Here is a 19,361-nt window from a genome sequence, read left to right on the forward strand (position 1 = left end):
CAAACAGGTAACAAAAACTCCAAACATTAAAGCAACAATGATGAACCGACAAGGGGACAAAGACTCAAGGGTGATTGAATGGAACCATAGACTGTATTAAAACAGGGTGGAACAAATCAGGGTAAATCCTAAATCGGATCTGTTAGACTGGTCGACGTTGTTAGGCATGAGGAGTGGGGATTGGTCAGGGAAAGAATACCAGGGTAAGACAGTCAGAGGCAGAATGAGACGGGCTACGAGGCACAATCTTGTCACAAATGTTGACGCGTAGTGGATCTGATCTAGCATCTACCACAAATCAGGGTGGGATAGTAGAGGATGGATACGCGACCCGAGCCCGACGGTACCTGACGGGCCGGGCCGGGTTCGGACAGATATTTAGAAATGATGTGCGGGTTCGGGTCGGGCTCAGTCACATCAGTGCGATAAGGCATTGAACATTTTAAATGTAAAACAGCTTATTATATAGGTAGCCAATGGGCCTGTTTCACTTGATGCAAAGGTTTGTTTTTGTGATTAATTATGTATATAATATGATTGGGCCTCTTGTGTGCGCCTGTGTTAACGTGCGCTTGTTGCCCCATGTGCGCTGATGTTGACATTTCCGAATGCCTTCCTACAGTTGTTTAATAAAAGCGGGCTTTCCACACAAACAAATATACACATGTCATTAGTATGAGAAAAAATATGAGATTTTAACTGTCGGGCTCGGACATAAATATCTTAATGCCTGTCGGGCTCGGGACGGGTTTGGTTACTGCTCTGTCGGACGTGTGCCGGGCTCAAGAAAAATCCACACTCAATGGGATAGGCAATTAATACAAAGGTGGATCCTACATTTCCCATAATGCAACCAACAGCGTCTCTTTATTAAACACTCTCTCACTGGTATATGGCCATGTCTTTCAGACTCTACGCCCCCAGTTTGTAACGCAGGCTTGAGCCATGATAGACTTATGGGCTGAAACTAACCATTATTTCCATTATTTCCCTCAAATTGATTATTTTGCCATGTTAAATATTTAAAATCCAAAGATATTCGATTTACTCTCACAGAAGTCAAAGAAAAAGCATAACATCTTCACAACTGAGAAGCTGGAATTAGGGGAAGTTTGACATTTTTGCAAGAAAAAAATATTTCAAGAGATATTTTGATGATTTAAATTCAGCTCGGTTTCATGGTAGTGTGTGCAGATGAATGGTGTGTTGCTTCCCTCCGTGGCCACAGCGCACAGAACTCCCAGCTGAGCAGAGCAGCGGAGTTCTGCCCAAGACCCACCTGATGGCTCAAAATGCTTCACGGAGGTCCTCAGAGATCCCCCGGATCTTGGCAGACCTTGGCTGCTTTGAGCTCCGTGCACTAGCGTCACGGAGGGAAACCAAACAATAAGAAAATAAGATCTAGGATGTAAAACAAAAATACGTATTTTTGAAAATGTTGAAACTCTCTTATCGTATTCTAACAAGGAATTGCTTCTAAAATTAGGGTATTTAATTTGGTACATTTTGTGAAAATCGGCTTATAAAACATTCATAGCCAATAGAGAAAAGACAGGAGAATCAAATTTTCCATTGAGGAAAGTGGCTAAACTAGCTGGTCTGGGTTGAGAGTGGGAGGAGAAAGACGAGCATTAGAATGGGCTGAGCTTCAGCGGCTGTTAAAAGCTGTATCCTTACAGAGAGGAGAGAGCAGAGAGGGGGCCACAATGCTCAGGCCAAAGATGTGGACATAGGTAAGAACAACGTGAAGCTGACCTGAGAAGGAAGGAGGAGACACAGGAGAGGAATGAAAGACTCATAATCTGAGGTTGACCTGCAGCACTTGAGTCAACAGTCTAAATAACTTTTGCAGTAAGAGTTTGTGGAGCAGTTTTCCCCAAACATGGCAGCTACATGGCAATACGCACTTTGTATCTGCATGTTGCTGATGGAGTCCAGAGGCCAGAATCCGGCCAGTGATGTCACTACAATGACCATCACAAATTTCAGCTCCGGGACCGAGGTGGCTCCAGGTTCTGACGCTGGAAATAACAGTAGTCAAGGAGCCACCACTCTGGCTGTTGTGAGCTGGAGGTGGGAACATGTCTCCACCCCGTACCTGGTGGCCCTGTGGGTCCTGGTCAGCTGGCTCTGCAAATTCGGTGAGTCAGTTATTTTAATAATAAATGTGATTTAGTTGAGCATATATTTTGATAAAGTCGTGGTGACTTATTTAGAGGTTGCATTTGATTGTGATTAGGGCATTTTGACAGTGATTAGAGTGCAGAATTTACACTTCCAAGGTAAAGGGGGTTGATTGAGTTGTGGAAGAAGTACTTATAATATCCTTTGGTAAAAGTATTAACATCACAGTGTACTCCATTACAAGTAAAAGTCCTGCATTTATAGTTTCACTATTGCAAGAAACAGCAAAAAAACATTTTAGTCTAATAATATTATACTATGTTATTAGCTTATTATTAATGATCTATTAACGTAAGCATTTTAATATTATAGCAGGTTGAGGTAGAACTAATCTTAGGGCGTTTTCAAACCTACCTCACTTGGTCCGAACCCAAATTGCAGGTGAGAAAGGTGCCTCGGACCACGGTCCGGATCAAAAGACCAAATGTTGGTCCCATCAAAAGAGGTGGTCCGGTTCGTTTATATCGTAAAAGCATTTTTTGGATGTTTCGGACTTTCGGACCAAATACAAGAAGCTCTGGCAGGCTCTCCTTGTGTTACAAGACCGGGGAATAGCTCGGTGCTTAGCCTGTACGTGAGAGAGAGTGACGGTGAATGCGCTCAGAGCAGACAGAGGTCGGCTATCAGAGCAGAGAATACATCAGCAGTGTACTTGGTAAGTGGTAGTAAATGTACAGTGTAGGTTTCCGTTTGTCTCTGAATAAATGCTCCAGAAAGAAAGTTCCTGTGTCTTGCTTCTCAACATCACAACAAAACAAAAACAGCCGCGGCAGTAGAGGAGAGCAGCAGTCAGTTAAAAAAACTCCGACACACAGAGAGAGGATACGAGAGGACGGGGAAGCCCGTCTACAAACCAATCAATTAGAAGTATCTGGAGACGCAGCTCACGTATGTGATGACGGCAGGACGTAGTTTTGTCACGTATAGATCTTTAGTGCGCGTGCATAACTGCAGTGTGAAACCAAAACTTACCGGATCAAATGTACAATGTAACAAAAACATGGACCTTGTTTCGGACTTTCAGGTGGGAAAACAATGCATCCTATTTTAAAAGCTGATCACACACTTAGCTGCCATTAAGGCACACTGGGCGGCTGTGGCTCAGTTTAGAGCGGTTGGTCGAGCAGGTGGTACCTTGTACGGCAGCCTCGGCCACAGTGTGTGTGAATGGTTCCTGTACTATGTAAAAGTGCTTTGAGTAGTTGTTAAGACTAGAAAAGCGCTATATAAAAACAGTCCATTTACTTACTGTAGCTAAAACTAGTCTTAATAGTCTAATACAGCAGTCCTGAAATAAATCACCCCTTCATGAATAAAAATAATAATTATACATTTTATTTTAGGGTGCTTTTCAGGACACCCAATGTCACCTTACCATGCGTTATAATGAAGGTTGTTATCAGTTTTTGAGGTGTTAATTGAACTTGATGGTCATATCGGAAGCAGGAGTTTGTGATGTTGAATTGTACCACATTATACTGAGAGGTGTTTCTAATATTTTGTTCATCACACTTATATCAATGTTTGTAGATTATTTCCCCCTGAAAAGTAGAGTAGTAGTATGACGTAATATAACATGGAAATACTTAAAGTACCGGGAGAGGCTGCAGAGATGCCAGGGGTGTTCATCTCACAGTCGTACATGAAGAAATGTATGTGTGATGTGTATAACATGTTCTATTACGGTATATGTAATTGTATATAGCGATAGGCATATACTGTATGTGTTGATATAGTTACCTTTATGGAAATTCAAATAAGAAACCATCAATGGATAAAATAACCGATGAAAAACGGAAGAGATTGGAGAGCTTCTTGGAACTTCTAGTTAGTTTAGTGATAAAAAAAGGCAGTGCTCTTCTTCAAGGAAGAAGCCAAAGCACTTGTCTTTTAGGAAAAAAAAAAAAAAAAAAAAAAAAATATATATATATATATATATATATATAATGCCTTTAATGCATCTGGCACATTCTAAGAATAAGATAAAATTTTCAACGCGTTTCGGCGTAAAAGACGTGTGCCTTGGCTTCTTCCTTGATGTCTATTGGATAAAATAACCACATGTATCGCCCAACCTCATTCCAAGGTTCAGGGTTTGAGTGCAACTTGGTCTGTAAAATATGTATCAATTCACGGTACTGTCAGACGTTTTTTTTTTTTTAAGATTATTTTTTGGGGCTTTTCCACCTTTAATTTTTAACAGGACAGCTAGGTGAGAAAGGAGGAAGACATGCCAGAAATCGTCACAGGTCAGATTGGAACCCTGGCCCTCTGTGTCGAGGGATAAATCTCTCAGTATACATGCGCCTGCTCTACCACTGAGCCAACCCGGCCAGCTGTCAGACGGTTTTGATATAAACCGTCACCCAAAATAATATTACATGTTTTTTAAGCTGACTGTTTTTTCAAATTCAAACGCTTTAAATAGTTGTGGACAAAATCCACTTCTGAAAAAATGAAATTTAGATAGATTGCGGCCTAAAGAAAGCTTGACCTCTGTTAATGTATATATCTCACCAGATGAAGCGGGAGTTCGTGTCTTGTCCTAGAACATGGTAAATAGCAATTCATGTATACACAACAGACCCAAATGAGTTGCAGCACTGTGGACAATGTAGATGTTAATGCATTTGTGTGTGTGTGCATGTTTGTATACAACTCCACTGACATAAATATGGGACTGTGGTTGTCCGTAGATTATCCAGAAAATGACTAATGTTGATAACCAAACAATGAAATAGGACACAACTAACTAACTTTTTTTTTTTAGTTTTTTCTTGTTTAGTTTTTTTTACAGTAGATATAGCGTGTGAGAGATGTTTTGGCAGCTTCAGTGTTAATCTGTGCTGATTTTAGCTGAAAACGTTACAGTCCTGTTATAAGTGATAACAAAATAATATGTTTAGTTTTAGTAGATGTTTCTGCAGCTACTGACATTTGTCTTTACATTTTTGTGAAAAGAAATGCTTCTAAATTTGGCAAGTTCGAGAGGTTAGACACTTACAATTTGACTTAACATAGTTTAAATATGTTCTAAAAAAACAAATAAAAAAAAAACAACTGCTATCCCCACTGTAACTTGAGGAACACTAATCCTCAACTGCAACAAGCTCCAGCACAAAGCCCAGTCGCTTATCTCTTTTCCTTCTCTCTTTCTCCATGAAATGAAGCTGAGGTCGGAAATGTCAAATCTGTAAACCATCTGAGGGAAAAAAAATAATTGTGAAATATAAAATCTACTTGTGCTATATTGGGAGGTTAAAGCACACAACAGGATGTCACACAAATGAGCCATTTGGTGACACTCCCACACCACTGCATCACCAGATCGCTTGCTTTGGTCTGAATGCGTCCTAAATCTGCTATTTCATATAGGGATTAAACTTTTTTTGGATACAAAGAAAATAAGACTAAATGTTTGTTTGTTCTGCAGTGGGGAAACCATTAGCATGTACTTACATTTAAATGTTTAAAACTAGACATACACACTTGTATTTCAAGAAGAAGTGATGTATAATATAACTTTATCCACATTTGTTACACTGACGTGTTTGCTGGGTCACAAATGACTCATTTTATTGAGCAAAAAATCTACTAATCTAATCACTAACTGCAGCTAATGTACCTCCCAGTCTGAAAACAACCTCTATGTCACCTCTTTTTCACCATGAAGTTGACCTCTCGTAAAAGTGTGCACAGAGCTGTGTCCACTTTAGAATGATTGAAAGGTTTAAGTTAAAGGCCAGCCACTGTTCAGCAATATGTATTAGGTCATTAGTTAATAAGGCTGAAAAGGGCATTTCATGCTTGACTGTGCAGGCTGTGCAGCTAAATATTCTTGTAAGGATGATTTACAGCATTTAGAGCACATCAGAAACTAGTGGTGGAATGTAACTAATTTACTCAAGCACTATTTTTAAGTACAAATACAAGGTCCTTGTACTTGCACTTCTAATCCACTACATCTTATATATTGTACTTTTTACTCCACGCCATTTTCATGACAGTTTTAGTTACTCTTCAAATAACAATATATCATTCCCCTTCTGTAACATGTAAACCAGGGGTCACCAACCTTTTTGAAACTGAGAGCTACTTCATGGGTACTGAGTCATACGAAGGGCTACCAGTTTGATACACTCTTCTGAAATAACAAATTTGCTCAGTTTGCCTTTAGTTATATATGATTATTAATGATTAATGATAGTCATCTATGTGAAGACACTGATCACTTTAATCATTTCCTATTATCAATAATTATCAACAATGACTTAACAAGGTGGAAACAGATAATATCAATATTCAATTTTCATTTTTAGAACAGGCCTGAGGGCTACTCATGTGGTCCTTGGGGGCTACCTGGTGCCCGGGGGCACCGTGTTGGTGACCCCTGATGTAAACCATGGATGTGTTGATTTTGAATGATGTGATCAACTGAAGGATGAAGTGTTTATTTAAATGTTGAGATAATTCACCTACATGAAAAGTTGACTTTTTAGACACTTTTCAGGACAGCGACGCAACAAACATGTAGAATATGATGCATTGTAGATTAAACTACCCAACAGTATATAAAGGAGGTAAAATTAGCAGAACCATAAACATCTACAGCAGTAAAATGCAACACACACATTAATACAGCAGTAATATTAATCCAGAAACATCATATGTATATACTGTATATATATATATATATATATATATATATATATATATATATATATATATATATATATATATATATATATATATGATTCACAAATATAATCTCAAATATGTGGTATTATTACTTTTTTTCCCACCACTGTCAGAAACCAAGCAAATGTTTGTCACATATAAAGTTGCTTTAATCATTTAATAATTAGACCAAACTTAGTAATGGTCCTTAAATTAAGTAAACAGAATAAATTAGTAATATTTTTGTGTCTTATGAGAGACATACTGACACACACCTGTGCGTGCAACACATTGCGTGTGCGTAAGAGCTTACATGTATCAAATCATCAAAGCAGTTAATCTTACCAATGAGGATATTGTCCCTTGCACTGTTCCCACAGGGTGGGACACTTGGCTTAAAAACATTTGGTCATTATTATATAACCAGTTCAGTGAATCAATGCTTAGAATTTGTACTTGAAAGTACTGTAAGAAGACTATCTTCGCTTTGGAGAGATAAGTTAAGTGATAATTTTAAGGATAAGGCTGCCGATATTTTAAATTCTTTCTTCTTAAAGTCAACAAATCTCACGAAAAGACCAAAACCAACAATGTGTTACTCTGCCTATTAATCCTTTTCAACTTTATACTGTGTGTGGAACTCCCAAGCCCCAAGCCTATTGATTAATAATGGCTCACACATATACAGTTTCATTCTGTAAAGAGGCTCAGTACTTTTCCTAAACAGCTGGGCACTGTGGTTTTCAGTAATATTACTCCAAGAGGAGTACACGGTTTATTTTGGGGGGACTATTTTCAGCTGTGGATTAACACACATTTGGTGTTTTAGTGTTTATTGCATCAGGACGGAGTATGCAGGATTTAGTCTAAATAAACTACAGCTCCCAGTTCAACGGTTTGGATCACTGTTTTTATTTTTATTTACATTACATCGCATTACATGTCATTTATCCGAAGTGACTTACAGTTGCTATATATATATATATCTCAGCGGTCGTACGCCTCTATAGCAACTAGGGGTTAAGTGTCTTGCTCAGGGACACATTGGTTGATGTATCACAGTGGGAATCAAACCCAGAACCCCCACACTCAAGGCATGTGTCATATCCACTGCACCATCACCACCCCAGTTTACAGTTTATGGACAACAATGGAGCTCCTGGACTTATCCTTTAAAAATCAGTATCATAAAGTAAATGTCAAAAGTTTCAGGACAAAACAAAGGAATAAGCTTATGAAGTGAATCATAGCTCCATTATATCATAGTAGAAGTTTATTTCGGGATGGTGAGAGGACAGCTTTGTCATCTCTCTCCTACGTCAAAGCACTGGGAGTCTTTAACCAAGATTGAGTAACGTCAACGTCAATCATTACTAAGCACAAAGCTGTCCTACGAAGCCAGTAGAAATGTTACCAAACACACACAGGTATTCATTCAACATCAAATGACCTCTGCTCACTTGTGTCACTTCCTCACTCCCAGACACACACAAACTTGAGTTGATGCGTATAGAGACCGGAAAAAGCGCAAACCAAGTAGTGACTGGTGGATGTTTAAAACGTGACTGAATAACTGGAGACCTTTCTTGGACATCCGTTACTCCCCCTACACACGCACACACACACACACACACACACACACACACACACACACACACACACACACACACACACACACACACACACACACACATATACATATAACCTTGTCATAGAGGAAACACTGTACATATAAAAGGCTTAGTCCAGGGTTCTGCACACTTCTGAATTCACTGCACCGCTGCTGACCACAGACTGCCGGAGGACACAGTCACAGACCGAGATAGAAAGATGGAGCACTAGACGGAAAGAGAAGGGAAAATATAGAAATTTATAGTAAACAAAAGACAGAGAAAGCACATACCTACAAAAAGAAAAGCAGGGATAAGAGGTGTGACACACTGTCCGGCAGTTTAGTCTGGTCTTGGTACGATCAGTTCACCTGCTTGACTATCTCAGATAAAAGGACTTTTTTTTCACTACATTTTTAAATCAATTTGATCGAATGCAACGCTGCGGATATGTACACCTCTGGCTGCTGGGGTCAGTGTTACTGATCTGCCTTATCTCAGGGGTCACAAGCGTGAAAGGGGACGTGGCGCTACTGCATCAAGAGTCCCATCTGAAGCCACTGTCTGAGTTCAAATCGAACTTGAATCAGACTGAACAAGGCAATGGCTCCAGGGTCATCACAGGAATATCCATCGTGACCTTTAAGTGGAACCATGTTAAGACCCCTTACCTAGTTGCATTATGGATATTGGTGGCTGTTTTGGCTAAATTGGGTATGTAACAAACATTTTACGAAATGAAATGTCCTAGAAAAGTATTTTTTTATGATGTAGACTGATAGATATGAACTACCAGTCACCCATTACTACTAGTTACTCATTTTATAGGACTATTGTTCTTATGAGTTGAGAAAAGAAGTTAAGAAAATGGCAAAGCACCAGCCTATTAGAGTCACGTCATGCATAATTTGAATATTGCAACCCGACAGATTCCTTTGTCAAACAAGATAATGTTGAGATATTTTTAACCCACCTAATGTCAAATAATCATCAAAAAATCTTTTTGTTACACACTCTGGAAGATCTTCCACATGTTGGCATATGCATGAATTATTCATATTATCTCGTACTGAAAACATTTTATTACATTTTAAAACGAAAATGTGTTTTGTGAAAGAAGGGAATATTCATTTGAACTTGTATTTTAAAGCCCCTGAATTTTTTCTAAATAAATCAGAACTCACAAGAGCTAGAACAAAAACACAAATCTGCGATGGGAAATAACCAAAACTGTTCTAAGTTTGGCTGAAAATGATATGTTCATCCCTGTTGTTTTTTTTGTTTTTTCAAACATGTTTTATTGTCTTTTACAAGAAGGGAGCCAATACAAAAAAAAACCACACCGCCCTTTTAGCATTTAGATCAGTTCATCATTCTATCGCTCGTTTTTTCGTTATGCTTCAAGAAACCTTTCCAAAACTTATCAAGTTTGTTTTTTGTGAAGTAGCCCGGACCCTATTGTTAATAATAAAAAGCTGGTTAAGAAAATAGTTTTTTCAGGGCCGTTAACGGTGCCAATACTTTAATTTTGGGGAAGGGAGACATTTTTATTCATTTCATCTATTTGTTCTTTTTAAATTGCACCATGATATGGCGCTTATATTGTAACAAACAGTGTCAGTTCTGGCATCAGTGAACACTAGTCTGTGTTATCAAGATAGCATGATGTTCCTGAGAACAGGAGAGTTTCTACAGTTTTTGTGCATGTTTGTACTGTATTAGAAATTTCACGGATTGTCACAAGTTTTTGACCTTTTATAATCACTTCATCGTTTAATGTTTGATGCATTATTACACTGATCTTCTGCTTGCTCTTTTAGCTTCCTTTGGGTTCCACTCTCATGCACAAATATAAACACAGCATTGGAGTATAACAGACCTTCATCAAAAATGTCTCAACTTATTCTTTAACTACTTTTAAATAGAGCACATTGTTACAAGAAATCTTTAGCCCTGTGGGCTAGAAAGAGAAATCAACATTTTGAAATGGGTCTATTCTTATGGTTCAGTAGGTTTGATTATTAAATATGTAGCACTTTGTCAGGCCATTAAATTGACCTTAAGAAAAGTCTTTAGTTACTCAGAGAGATTTATAACCCTTCATATGCACCACCATGCTGGTTAATCATATGCCAAGAACAAAAAATGGCACTTTCTCAGTTGATCATTTGTAAATTTTGCAACCTCACTGAGTTTTAGTTTCATGGTGTAGGTGTGATGCGTTTTAAACTTTGTCAGTTAAATCTGAATATCTAAGAATCTAAGGTTCAGTCTTATTACTGGTTATTATGAAACTACACCTGCTTGTGTGGGATCCCACTAGATAAAGTTTCACATTATATTTTCTTTGTTTCTGATAAATCTTTAAAGAAAAAAACTTCTCTTCTCTTCTTTTCTCTTCTCTTCTCTTCTCTTCTCTTCTCTTCTCTTCTCTTCTCTTCTCTTCTCTTCTCTTCTCTTCTCTTCTCTTCTCTCAGTCATCGAGTCCTTCCCTAGTGTGACTAATGTGATCCCAGAGAGTGCCTTGCTCATCTGCTTCGGCTGGATTCTGGGTGGGATCATTTGGGCTGCAGACCTTCAGCAGACCTTCTCGCTGACCCCAACAGTCTTCTTTTACTTCCTGTTGCCTCAAATCATCCTGGACGCGGGCTACTCCATGCCAAACAAGCTCTTCTTTACCAACTTGGGGGGCATCCTGCTCTACGCCATCTTGGGGACCGTCTGGTGTGCTGCCACCCTGGGGCTGTCGCTGTGGGGGTGTCAGGCGGGAGGAGCCATGGGTAAGAGACATTCACTTTAGCAGGCTGCCTGCTGCTTTGTCACTCTCATTATTGTGTTAATTTACGTTTGTTGTTTATTTCTGTAATTTATTTCAATAAGGGGTGTGCGGGGTGAAATAAATGTCCACTAGGATTGTGACGAGTGACTACAGTTTGAACTGTGTGTGGTGTGGGTCAGTGTCAGGCACTAAAAAAACATTGTACGAGGGTTGGAAATACTTTTATCTGATGAGAGGGATTGGAGGTCTGAGATGGAGTTATAGTGGCTATTACCATGAATGTCTGTAACACATTTCATGGCAATCCATCCAATACAATAGTTGTGTTACAGTCTGGACCAAAGCGGTGGATTGTCAAACTTGCTTTGCCATCCATAAATCCATGCTGCTGGTATGGCTAAAAACATAAAATTAAAAGAGAGCCAGGATTTCTGTCGTTGGATTTTTAGTCAACTAGTGGATTGTAGGGTGATTAAAGGGCCGGTTTTCTTACAGCTTCTTTCAAACTAAATAAAAGCCAAATTTAGTGTATATTTTGGCCCGTGTGCTGTGCTGTAGGTGCTTTGGACATCGGTCTGCTGCAGTATCTTCTCTTCGGTAGTTTGATTGCTGCTGTGGACCCTGTAGCCGTCCTCGCTGTGTTTGAGCAAGTCCACGTCAATGAGGTCCTCTTCATCATGGTGTTTGGAGAGTCGCTGCTCAACGATGGTGTGACAGTGGTTCGTATGCTACAATGTTTTTTTAATGTTACCTGAGAAGCAGAACAGTTTGCCGAGACATCCATTATTTCCATACTTCTAAGACATAAAGCGTAAGGAATACTGTGCACTTCAGAGTGAGGACCTTTACCCTGACTGAGGTCTTGTCATCTTGCCTGAACTTTATCTCTCACTGGTCAATCTAAGTGCTCCTTGAGGAGGTTGATCTAATGAGAAATATTACTTGTATGTGTTATGAATCATGAAATTCCACGAAACTACAGTGATGAGAGGAGGGGGAAAAAAGGAGCTACTTTCAACTTTTCACACCTTTCTAATGACAGTCTCTGACATCTCTGAGGCGTGTTAGTGCATTGCACTGTTATATATGTGAGGATAATTATTATCCTCCAAGTATTTAACTTCTGGGAGTGAAAGAAACACTTTTAAACAAATATGTTCAAACCATGTGGAGTTCAATTAAAGATAAAGATTAAAGATATTTTTTCTTAAGTTTGTAAACAAAAAGTCAAGTAAAAGTATCTAGTACAGCCTCATATTCAATACACATTGGCATTACAGGCCCAAAACACAGGAAAAATGAAGAACCCTTGTGATGCATTTACAGACAATGTAGGAGCTGCAGATAAGGAATAATTACAAAAATAAGAAGAAAGCATTTGAAATGAACAAATGTAGAGCTATATATGTAATATTCATTTTTAACCTTATTCTACCAAAAGATAGAAAATTAACTTTCTTCTTCTTTTCTTAGGTGCTCTTCAATGTATTTGATGCGTTTGTGAAATTGGGAGGACCCAGAATAAATGCTGTGGAGATCATTAAAGGGATAAGTAAGGAGTCAAATGTATTTACACATTAATAGGAAAGTGTAATGTGCTTGTGGTGTAGGTGATCCTGCCTGGGTCCATAGACTCTACCAGGGTTTGGTTTTAGAGATGCTATATGGATGCAGACATGTTTGCAAGTTATACTGGATAACATATTTTGTCCTCTCGCTCTTTCCAGTTTCCTTCTTTGTGGTGGCGTTCGGTGGTTCCCTCGTGGGCTTAGCGTTTGGACTGCTGGTCTCTTTACTGAGTAAATACACTAAAAATATCCAGATCATTGAGCCAGGCTTTATCTTCGTCTTGGGATACCTCTCCTACCTGACAGCTGATATGCTCTCCCTGTCTGCCATCCTTTCGTGAGTTCTCGATGAAAAACATCTCATTTGTATTTCTGTACATAGAAAGATTCATAGAAACAGGCATAAAACCATAAACATGTTTAGCTATTTATGTACTTTTTGTTCTGTAGGGTCACCTTCTGTGGTGTTAGCTGCCAGAAGTACCTCAATTCAAACATGGCTGAGAGCTCTGTCAACACAGTCAGATATGTCATGAAGGTTTTCGCAAATGGATCAGAAACCATCATCTTTGTGTTCCTCGGCATTTCGGCCATTGATAAGACAATCTGGGTGTGGAACACGGGCTTCGTCCTCCTCACGCTCTTCTTCACCCTTGTGTATAGATTCATCGGTGAGATTTATGTATTTTGCTGTTGGTTTTGAGTGCAAACAGCCCACTATCTGATGTCAGAGGTCATAACATATACTGTGTTTGTGTGCATGTGTACTACAGGTACCTTTATCCAAACCTGGTGGCTTAACCAGTACAGGCTGGTCCCTATTGCGTTCATAGATCAGCTGATTATGAGCTACGGTGGCCTGCGAGGGGCTGTCGCATATGGCCTGGCTACGATGCTGGATGACCAGAGAATAAAGGAGAAGAAGCTGATGATCGGCACTACTCTCATTGTAGTGTACTTCACTGTCATTCTTCAGGTAACCACTTTTCTGTCTTTGTATTTAACCGATCGAAACTACAATATTGGTACTTTTTTTCTGTAACTTTCTCACACAAAAGGCATAACAGCTATCTTATGAATCTCCTTCTGTTGCAGGGAGTAACGATGAAACCTTTTGTCACGTGGCTTAAAGTAAAGAGAGCTGCAGTGGCGGAGGTCACACTCATAGAAAAAGTGCAGAACAAGGTAGAGCTCAAAATTAAACAACAGCAGGAAACAATATGTACAAGGGTGCAGTCCAACTACTACAGAATCTCTGTTCTTGTTTTTCAGGTGTTTGAACACTCGCTTGTTGCCATAGAAGATATATCTGGACAAATAGGAGATAACTACCTGAGGGGCAAGTATGTAAAGACATCTTTAAAACCACTGGCTATTTTAGACCCTTTTTAGGGGGGCTAACACTTTTGCAAGGCACTGTATCCGTGTCACATTCTCATTAGGGGCTGAGCCTCCCTAAAGGTCTGATCCTAGAATGGCCCCTGTTTAAAACCATTTAAGTAGTACCAATGAAATGGCTTTGAATGAAACTACAATCTCTTCTTTCACTATGAAGGTGGAAAATATTTGAGGAGAAGTGGATGTCAAGGTTTTTGTTGACGTCGGAGGCGAGGAAGAAACAGGACTACATTTTCAACGTCTTCCATCAGCTGAACCTCAAGGATGCCGTGGACTACGTGGATGAGGTGAGGGCCTAATGCTGTATAAGTATATTCAAGCGTGTTTTGTTCAAGTGGACATTAAAGGACCAGACATGAGATTTGGCGCTGGTCAATGACAGTTGGTAAAGGAAGTCCTCTGGTCTTGTAGGGTGAACGTAGAGGCTCTTTGGAGTTTGTCCGCAATGAATCTGCATTCATCAACTTCAAGAAGAAGTTAGGTGACGAATTCTCAGAGGTCCTGCCTGACATCATGGCTGCTGCATCAGATGATCCCGATGCTATGAGGTGAGCAAACATTTTTACCTGATTCACACCACAATCACAGGGGAAGGTAGTCTGTAAATAGAAGAACAAACTTTAAGAGCAATAATTTACTGAAAAACTCTCCAATTCCTTTAATTTGTTTCTATAAATATGAATTTGAAGATTGACATTTTAAAATAGAAGATATCAAAGGTGCATTAAGTACTTAGAAGTTGAAAATCAGGGTTGATCTACAATTGTCGTTGATTGAATTTACTTCCATTAGATCTGCTCAGACACCAACCTCTGGTGACCACAAGCAACCAAACTAGTAGAAATGATCTTGCTCTGACCATCTAGCTCCAATTCTCCACCATATTTTGTATGATAAGCCTAAATTAATGCTGTACTCTGAGTGTGTTAAATACATGAAGTAACTGACAGTATTTTGTTCCTGCTGTAGAAGAGACCCTGTGTCCTCAGTGAGCCTGCAAATGCATGAGAAGACCATGCAGGGTACGAGGGAAACAGAGGACATCGATGCTCATCACCTGCTGCAACAGCATCTGTACAAGGGCAGGAAACAGGTAAGCATTTTCAGTAACATCACTATACACACTACATTCATAACATTGCATTGCATTTCCATATAGGTTAATGACTCACGAGAGATATAAAAAAAGAATGGTCAAAGTTGATGCAGCAGAGGCCAAGATATCCTGATTTTCAGTCCCTACAACCTCCAGAAATGCTGTAGCCTACATTTCCCATCATGCAGCACAATAGCTTCACGCAACCTGCCTCCTGAATATTCGCTTCTTTCAAACCCTGCACCCCCAGTTCGTCACAATCAGGGTTATTTTGTAACTTTAGAAGCCACATAGGACATTATACAACTGTAAAAGTGTCCCATTAAAAACAATGTCTGAAACTTATGACAAGTAACAAGTTACTGTTTTCTTGTCCTCTTTGTCTTATCAAAAATCTGCTTTCAAATTATCATACTTTTAATTTTTTGCCTCTTGTTTTCTGGTGTATAGCACTTGCACAGGTACAGCCGGAACCATTTAGATATCAACACAGATGATAATGAGGTGCAGGAGATCTTCCAGAGGACCATGAGAAACCGTTTGGAGTCCTTTAAGTCTGCAAAGATGGGCCTTGCTCCAGCAAAGACGATAACCAAGCACACAAAGAAAGACCAGCAACAGAAGGTCATTTTTATTTACAGTATAGAATACATGGGGTATTATACAATAGCCAAAACCTCAAAACCTTTTTTGGTAGCAATCAAAAATGTGGTCATAGGACTAATATCAAAAACTTTGATCAAAAATCTTGCCAGATTTGGTAATCTTTTAAAACATATTTTCTGTTCAGATAGTACCTGATTTAAATAAAAAGTTATCACAATTTTATCATATTTTATTTAGGCATTCCCTTAAAAAAGAAAAAAAAAATCAAAATTAGAGAAAGAATAGAGAATACAGTTTTTGCAGGAAAGTAAGGTAATAAAAAAGTATTATTATATATTTTGATATTGTACTTAAAATCAGCACTAGAAAAAATAATTCCCAGCCCTAAGAGACAAAACACGTGTACTACGGCTTTGCTTTTCACATTTTGTAACTTGGTTTAAGAAGTAATTTACAAATAAAATAACTATTCTACTACCTGCAGATGCCAAATGGGAAATCAACGGACACAAGTAAAAACTACTATGCTAATAATGAAGGTTAGTATCAGTGTTTTAGTTTTAAAAACTATACATAAGCCCTGAATGGCCCAAGTGCTTAATGAAAACCCTTTTTTTGAAAAACAATTTCTTATTTTTTTCTTCTTCTAGGTTTTGAGTTGTCAGAGGGAGACAATGCCTCTGGCTCAGAGGCATCAGGTGGTTCATTCCCCTTCAGGGTCAACTACAAAGCAGGAGGTAAAATTAATCAGTGGAAGAAGAACTACTCAGATCCTTTACTTGAGTAAAAGTACCAATACAACATTCTAGAAATACTTCATTACAAGTAAAAGTCATTTATTTACAATCCTCCTTAAGTACAAAAACATTATCATAAATAGTATCGCAAAATGTCCCGTGACTGATTTATTATTGCATCTGACATTATTAGATTGTTAACACTGATGCATAAATGTGTAAGAAGTATTTTACAGTTGTAGCTGTTTGAGGTGGAGTTGGTTTTAATGGTAATACTTTATTTGAAGCGGTGTGTATAAGACTGATATGACGCTGTCATAACCATGACACGACACCTGTCATGAACATAAAGGAGTTTTATGACTGTTGTCATTAAGTGTCATTGGGTGACACTTTTAATGCAAAGTTAGTGTTGCTTGAGATGTTTGCTATAACAACTTGTCATTAAGGAAGACAACAGTCTCTGTGTTATGACAACTTGACATTAACCTAGACAACATAACCTCATAAATATGTCAGGGCAGGCCCAATTATCAATCTGTGTCATGTCATGGTTAAGATGGTGTCATGTCAGTCTTATGCACACCCCTTAAAATAAAGTATTACCTTTTTAACTCCTTTATGTAGTGGTATGGTAGATTGGTCCAGTGGATCCAAACCTAGAGGCCATGCCCCTCGGAATGGCCAGATAAGAAGGAAAAAACAAAGTTCTGCTACTTTTCTCTAAGCTTTGCTCGTTTTGTGAAACATTGAATGTTTTTACCTTGTTGGGCCTCAAGCAGTTATTTAAATGAACTGCTTAAAACTCAAGGCATCTATACTGTGACAATGGGCTCCAACTAGACACTGTTTTTAGTAAGGCACAAGCCAAAAAGGTTGGTAACCACTGGTTTAATCTTTAAAATGTATTATATTTAATGTAAAATCTTAATCAGAAAAATAACTAGTAACCAAAGCTGTCAGAGTAGTGGAGTATAAAGTACAATATTTGCCTCTGAATTGTAGTGGAGTAGAAGCGTAAAGTAGCAAAAAATGGAAATACTCAAAAAGTACCTCACAATTTGACTTAAGTTCAGAACTTGAGTAAATGTACTAAATTACTTTCCACTACTAGTTGTTACTGTCTTTAACTCCCAAATCCTGTCAGCACTAATTCCGTTTCTTTCTTACAACCAGCTGGAATTGAGAATCCAACCTTCATGCCAGACCCGGACCCTATGGCACCGATGCAGATCCCTCCGTGGCAGGCGGAGGACGAGCCCGATGGCAGCACAGTGAGTCCTTCGCAGCGGGCCCAGGTGAGGCTGCCGTGGACACCCACCAACCTGCGCCGCCTGGCTCCTCTACGCATCAGCACTCAGTCCACCGACTCCTTTGCACAGGCCGACACTCCTGCCTCACAGGAGAAGGACAAGAAGTGGCCGCCTCCACCACCACCTCCCTCTGACAAGTAGCAGCATCCCATCCCTTCTTCATCTCCCTTTAACCTGGCTGCCTAAAGACACAGAACATAACCTCAGACTTTGCACAGTCTACTCTCAAAATTTTGACTAGGGAAATAATGCCATGCCATTGCTTACCGGTAATCTTACTTCTGTGTCTGTAGACAAAACATTCCCAGTCTCACAACTGCCCTGTGCCCTTCTCTTCAGCTTCTGTTTGTTGCTCTAACTTCAGCAAAGGGGAGGCTGCACGTAAAGCCAGAGATCCTGTATGCACAGTAGCAAGTTATTTACTAGCACACATCGAACATCATCACATTCTCTGCTCTGGTTCATAGTAACATTGCAAATCAGTCCCTATGAAGTATCTCATCCCTGAATGTTATGCAAAAACATTTTTCGAAAAAGTAGATACTTATGTATTGTGTTGTATTATGAAGATGATACATTTAATTAGAGTGATATGAAAATAATTGCAGCTCTTTAATCTTAATATAACATTTTTGTGTGTTTCGTCATATGTTTCAGAACAGCACTTGAGGTCAAATATTAAACTTGAAAATAAGACCATTGTAAAAATGTCTATGAAAGACACATTATATTTATTCACAAATGAAGTTTGTGTGGACAATATAACCATCTCAAATCTGTGCACAAGTGAACGGGTATATATATTTTTATGTTCCTCTAACAAAGAGCACTTTGACTGACTTTGGTTTTTAACTGTATGGATTGAAAATATGGATTTGGAAATAAAAATTAAGTATTTGTGGAGTCAGTTACTGTGTATAAAGTGAAATGATTAGTCACTTCATTGATTAGTAGATAGATTAATCATCAATTTATTCATTTAAACAGGCTGTTTTTTGGCTGCTTTTCTCTTTTCATATATACGCATTATATATAATTATTACAGTTGAAAATGAGCCTTTTTAGCTAAATCTGGCACATTTACATCAAACTGATGTTAAAGAGCCCCTATTACACTTCTTTTCATTGTCATATTTGTACTTTTGGGGTCAACTAGGAAAGGTTTAGATGCTTTGATGTTCAAAAAACATTGTTTCTCATGCTGCCATTGCTGCAACTCCTCCACCTGAAACACTCTGAAACACTCAGTCTGAACTCTTGGCCTGCCTTCTTGAAAAGCCCAGTCTGCTCTGATTGGTCATCTGGCCCACTATGATTGGTCAACCAGATTCCAACATGCCACTAGGCAGGCTGTGCTTTTGCTCAGGCAGCACCAATAGGCAGCACATTTGAA

At 38.9% G+C, this 19,361-nt stretch overlaps 1 protein-coding gene across 3 annotated transcripts; it reads left to right on the top strand.

Annotated features, from left to right (window-relative positions):
* Nucleotides 1-1,675: 1,675 nt before the first annotated feature.
* slc9a3.1 (solute carrier family 9 member A3, tandem duplicate 1) lies at nucleotides 1,676-18,875 on the top strand. 3 transcript variants are annotated; one of them, XM_031295769.2, is made up of 16 exons: nucleotides 1,676-2,141; nucleotides 10,949-11,251; nucleotides 11,809-11,969; nucleotides 12,724-12,802; nucleotides 12,978-13,155; nucleotides 13,269-13,489; nucleotides 13,592-13,794; nucleotides 13,914-14,003; nucleotides 14,091-14,161; nucleotides 14,374-14,503; nucleotides 14,628-14,764; nucleotides 15,186-15,309; nucleotides 15,763-15,936; nucleotides 16,403-16,457; nucleotides 16,569-16,655; nucleotides 17,832-18,875. In XM_031295769.2, the coding sequence occupies exons 1-16, from the start codon at nucleotides 1,883-1,885 to the stop codon at nucleotides 18,107-18,109; spliced, it is 2,550 nt and encodes an 849-aa protein (XP_031151629.1). In that variant the 5' UTR covers nucleotides 1,676-1,882; the 3' UTR covers nucleotides 18,110-18,875. The 3 variants fall into 3 exon arrangements, with proteins under 3 accessions (XP_031151629.1, XP_035847558.1, XP_031151628.1); XM_035991665.1 differs by lacking the exon at nucleotides 1,676-2,141 and adding an exon at nucleotides 8,662-9,185 and having other exon boundaries at nucleotides 15,763-15,930; nucleotides 16,400-16,457; XM_031295768.2 differs by lacking the exon at nucleotides 1,676-2,141 and adding an exon at nucleotides 8,663-9,185.
* The last annotated feature ends 486 nt before the right edge of the window (nucleotides 18,876-19,361 follow it).

Source organism: Sander lucioperca, chromosome 14 (assembly GCF_008315115.2).
Source record: "Sander lucioperca isolate FBNREF2018 chromosome 14, SLUC_FBN_1.2, whole genome shotgun sequence".
Lineage (NCBI taxonomy): Eukaryota > Metazoa > Chordata > Actinopteri > Perciformes > Percidae > Sander > Sander lucioperca.